Source organism: Triticum dicoccoides, chromosome 2B (assembly GCF_002162155.2).
Source record: "Triticum dicoccoides isolate Atlit2015 ecotype Zavitan chromosome 2B, WEW_v2.0, whole genome shotgun sequence".
Taxonomy (NCBI): Eukaryota; Viridiplantae; Streptophyta; class Magnoliopsida; order Poales; family Poaceae; genus Triticum; species Triticum dicoccoides.
Window position 1 is genome coordinate 486,224,168 of NC_041383.1, and position 4,985 is coordinate 486,229,152.

Consider the following 4,985-nt stretch of genomic DNA (forward strand, 5'->3'; position numbering starts at 1 on the left):
CCTCCTCCAGAGTCGCCCCGTTTGGGGTAAGGCCTCCTGCCCCACCCCCAACGCACGGAGAGTCACCAAGATCCGTCGGCAAACGCGGGGTTAGTGAGTGCTGGGCCACCTGCCCACGCTCCCAATCTGGAGTCCCGTGAGGAGAAGTGAAGGCGGGGGGCACCTGCCCCCGCTCCCCACCAGATCCGACCCTCAGGCCGGAGGGCGCCGTGGCCCACACTGTCGGCGTCAGCTGCTGAGCGGTCAACGCCGCAGGCTCGGCCACCCTGGCCACCGCAGGAGAAGAGGGAGCCCAGGCCACCTGCCCGGGTCCCCCTCCCAAACCCGTCCCGTCACTGATCGGTAACACAGCCACCTCTGCGGCCGATCTCGTCGGAGTCCTCCCGTGCGGCGAAATAGCAGCAGGGGTGGGAGTACGGGGGGCCACCTGCCCAAGATCGTCCCTCCCCTCGGCCAAAGTCATCGCAGTGACAGTCACCTCCAAGCACTCATCCAGAGAATCATCTGCCTCTGCAAAATCCAGGGGAGGGAGCGTGCGTTCTAGGACATCCTCAGACTCCACCCTATCGCTCCACAATCTAGGAGGAGCGGAAGCTGGCTGAAAAGAACCAAATCTCAAAATACTAATAGGCACCAAAGTAGAAGGTGCAGCCCCATTCCCGGGCATCTATGGGTCGGAACCCGGGCCATTGGGCAACTCACGCCCAGCATCCTCCCCTCGATTTCCAGGTCACACGCTCACCTTGCACTTGAAACGCCAACCAGCTTTTCAGCCTCCACGTCAGTGGAACAAACAATACCCATTGGCCTCCATGCGCCATTATCGTCAAGCTGATCAACGAAACTTCCACAAAGATAAATTCTAGTGGCAGCTTTTGAATCTCTTTTTTTCGAGTGTGGTGAAGCTTTTGAGTCATTCGCGGTTAAAATACCATACGGGACATAATACACCGAGAAAGAAAACCATGGGCTTAGCTGTTCTCTTTTGGGAAAGAAAATGAATCGCTTTGGCCTTTGGGAAAAGAAACGTGGAGATAAAAAGAGTCTTGGCTAATACGGTCAGGGTTAAAGGGGCCTGCGACGGACATCTGAGCTGCCACTGTCAGTCTACAAGGCCCTGAAAAGCTCAGTACTCCGTGTGACAATACTTTATACTGATGAAGCATATAAGTATGAGAAGGACGAAGAGTACGGAGCGGGCAAGGTGAGGAGGAGGAGGAGGGGGGAAAGAAAACCAGCCGGTCGTCAGTGATGGCCGGCGCTGGTGGCGCGACTCTGGAGGACACCCCGACATGGATCGTCGCGTCGGTGTGCTCCGTCATCGTCCTCATCTCCATCATCTTCGAGCGCTCCCTGCATTATCTCGGGAAGGTGATCAAATCAACAACCATACAGTTATATTCGATCGATCTTGTCGCAAATAATGTTCCCCAGTGCCCCTGACTCACGAGTGGGTGGAGTGCAGGCGCTGGTTCACCGGAGGGAGACCCTGTACGAGGCGCTGCTCAAGCTCAAAGAAGGTCAGTCGGTCGTCTCCCTCTCCCCGTCCATTGACCTTCATTCATTCATTCATTCATGTGGTAACAGCCGCTTCCTCGCTTGCTTGCTTGCTTGTCGCTGACGCGTGGCTTTGCGTGCGCATGGCGGCAGAGCTGATGCTGCTGGGGTTCATCTCGCTGATGCTCGTGGTGTCCCAAGACCTGATACAGAAGATCTGCATCGACGAGAGCCTCATGGGCCACTGGCTGCCGTGCGTCCCCGGCGCCAGCTCGGCGACGGCGCATTACGGCGTCTCCGCCTCCGGCGTGGGCGTGGGCGCGGGCGCGAGGAGGCTGCTCAAGGGAGAGCGCGCAGCAGCCACGGGGTACTGCTCGAGCAAACAGGTTTGAAAATGTTATTATAACATCATAGTGGCCGGTTTGGACATGTGTCAGAGTCGGCGCATCGTAGGTTTAGAAAACTGCGTCAGACAAGTCTACTCTGTCCAGAAACAGGGTTTAGTCCGATCGAGGTCTTGGTACACTGCACTCTCTGTTTTTTATCGCCAGAACCGACGTGGTAATGGTAAAACTAGAAGACACTGTCAGTGTCAGTGGACCTTTTTATTTTGTTAACCAGTACTATTGCTCTGTTATTTGCTGCAACGCATCTACATATTTGGATATTTTAGTAGCTCTGAACCCATATGTTTCAGGGAAAAGTGCCGTTGCTCTCGCTACACGCCTTGGAACAGATACACATCTTCATCTTCGTCCTAGCTGTAACGCATGTCGCTCTCAGCGCCTTCACCGTGCTGCTGGGGCTTCTACAGGTAATTAAACTAGTACTGTTCCCAACGTTGCTTGGCATTTCTGAACTTCCACGTTGACCTGACAGTAAACCATTCGCAGATGCGGAAATGGAAACAGTGGGAGAAGAGTATCAAGTCTGACGGCAACAGTGGTAGGGCATCAATAGATTGGTAATTGGTGGTAATGTTCATAAGGCTGATGAATCGAGGTGTGCTTGCTTGCCTACCAACAGCTGCAGGTCCTGAGATGATGATGAAGATGCAGCAGCGCAAGTTCATCCAGGACCGGTACAAGGGGTACGGCAAAGCCACCATGATCCTGCTGTGGATGGTACGCGCAGCAGTAAACTTGAGATTTCTATTACTACTACTTGCTCTATGTGTGAACTTCTGAACTTGGGTGACCCACGTGCGGCATCTTCCCTTCCAGCGTTCTTTCTTCAAGCAGTTCTACGGATCGGTAACCAAGGACGATTACATCGCCATGAGGCTTGGTTTCCTGATGGTACATAGATGCTTCTTACTGTACTTACTTGGCATTCATGCGTGCGGACTCGGACTTTTCTTCTTGTTTCTGATTTCTGGTTGGTTTTGCACCACTGTTGTATTTCTGGTTGACGTACAGGAGCACTTCAGGGGGAACCGAGAATACAACTTCTACGACTACATGATCAAGGCCCTCGAGAAGGATTACAAGAGAGTTGTTGGGATAAAGTAAGTTCGTGCAGGGAGTGGAAGATCGGCCGCTGTTCCCAGCCAAAAAAAGGAAAAAAGATCGACTGCTGTCAGTCAGAGCTTATAATGAACGACCGTCTATTTTTGTTGCCAACTTCTTTTTCGAACCACGTATTTGTACTAACTTGAGTTTGTTCACTGTAGATGGTACTATTGGATATTCGTGATGTTCTTCCTGCTAATTAACGTCACCGGTACGCTTCATTTCTCTTAGTATACTTGTCCAAGACTGTCTGCATGCTGTACTGTTTCCTAACAAAGTTGACAATGGCGACTGGAAACTCGTGATGCAGGGTGGCACTCATACTTCTGGATCTCACTCGTCCCGTTGACTGTAAGTGCCTGTGACCTGATCCTCTAATTGCTTTACTGTCATGCATCATTCAAACGTGCGTGTGCCTGCTGTGCATGCATGCAGCTGCTGCTTGTGATCGGGACGAAGCTGGAGCACATCATAACCCGGATGGCGTACGAGGTGAACCTGAAGCGCGCGGCCGTGGAGGCCGGGGACATCGCCGTCGACCCGTCGGACGACCTCTTCTGGTTCCGCAGTCCCCGGATGCTGCTCATCCTCATCCACTTCATCCTCTTCCAGAACGCCTACGAGTTCGCCTACTTGTTCTGGACGCTAGTAAGCGTGCACGCGCACACAGGAATAAACACATCGCATCGTCCCGTCACATGTTGAAATTCTGAGCTCCTCTTGTGGGTGCAGGCCATGTTCAGCTTCAACTCCTGCATCATGGACAGGCTCGGATACAGCGTGTCAAGAATCACCATATGGTACGTCGTAGCTGCTCTCCCCTCTTGGATCGATCGAATCACGCATGTTTGTCAGTCAGATGATCGATGCAAATATAGCTGACCGAGGTACGTTTGCTTGGTTTGACCCCCGCCAGCGTGGTCGTCCAGGTCCTATGCAGCTACAGCACGCTCCCCCTATACGCCATCGTCTCTCATGTGAGTGCTTTAGTCAGGAACAAGACATGATTCTCAACCCTGAGTCCCTGACTAACAGAGCCTTGACAAATTGAATTGATTGATGCAGATGGGGAGCTCGTTCAAGAGCGCCGTGTTCGCGGACGACGTGGTAGAGCATCTCAGGGGCTGGGCCAGCGACGCTCGGGAGCGCGCACGAGGAACCGACGGCGCTGGCTGCCTGGGCGCGGGTGCGGCTGCGACGGGGTCCAGTAGGGAAGGGGTCCGATCACAGGACAAGGCAGAGGAGCCGGCTGCTCAACTTTCATGATGTACATTGCTAGCGTGAAGCCTTTTTTAGTGGAGGGAAAGGTCCAAAGTGTACGCACGCACGTTTTGTTCCTGCTTCGGTTCGTCCGGTGAATTGTTTTGACCAGACGCGGTCAGCTCCCGACGGGGATGCATGGAGTTTTGTCACTGGAATCCGTTTTTGAATTGCAAGGATTCCTTTTTTCTTTTAGGATAAGGAATCCATTTTTTTTTCACGCACCGTGCCATAGCTTCCTCACGCGAGCGAGAGATGGCCGCTGGGGTAGCAGGATGAAGCTAAGGGCATCTTCAACGCAACTCGCAAAAAACCTCCCACATCCGTCCGTAGATAGAAGAGGATCAGTCCGCGGACACGGAAGCGGAAGGCAGCCATCCAACCTTAGCCGCATTTTACTTGCCAGCAAATTCAAATTCAAATTTATGCTGATCCACGCAACGCGCGGGATCACACCCGTACCGGATCGCATCCCGATCACAAACAAAAGGCAAATATGCTTAGTTTTTACATGCCTGAATCCAAAAGAACATCAGGCCGGCAGTCCGTGCATTTCTGCCCTGCCGGACCGGCCATCCCACCAAGATGCTTCCCGATCAAGGAGGTGCTGTCGACGCCGCGTAGGCAGCCTCCGCGTCCGCGTCCACCTCCGCCTCCGGCGCGTCCTCATCTTGCGCCACCACCAACTGATCGTTTTGCTGCTCCAGCATCTGATAG

At 53.4% G+C, this 4,985-nt stretch overlaps 1 protein-coding gene across 1 annotated transcript; it reads left to right on the forward strand.

Annotated features, from left to right (window-relative positions):
* Window positions 1-1,195: 1,195 nt before the first annotated feature.
* LOC119367871 (MLO-like protein 1) lies at window positions 1,196-4,422 on the forward strand. The gene is made up of 14 exons (XM_037633259.1): window positions 1,196-1,371; window positions 1,466-1,520; window positions 1,651-1,883; window positions 2,195-2,311; window positions 2,391-2,442; window positions 2,524-2,621; window positions 2,721-2,795; window positions 2,916-3,004; window positions 3,170-3,219; window positions 3,319-3,359; window positions 3,444-3,656; window positions 3,741-3,808; window positions 3,925-3,985; window positions 4,074-4,422. The coding sequence occupies exons 1-14, from the start codon at window positions 1,252-1,254 to the stop codon at window positions 4,272-4,274; spliced, it is 1,473 nt and encodes a 490-aa protein (XP_037489156.1). The 5' UTR covers window positions 1,196-1,251; the 3' UTR covers window positions 4,275-4,422.
* The last annotated feature ends 563 nt before the right edge of the window (window positions 4,423-4,985 follow it).

Coding starts and splice junctions, on each gene's coding strand:
- LOC119367871 (XM_037633259.1), top strand. CDS start 1,252: ATGGCCGGCGCTGGTGGCGCGACTCTGGAGGACACCCCGACATGGATC. Junction 3,360..3,443: donor TCTCACTCGTCCCGTTGACT/GTAAGTGCCTGT, acceptor GCATGCATGCAG/CTGCTGCTTGTGATCGGGAC. Junction 3,986..4,073: donor TATACGCCATCGTCTCTCAT/GTGAGTGCTTTA, acceptor TGATTGATGCAG/ATGGGGAGCTCGTTCAAGAG.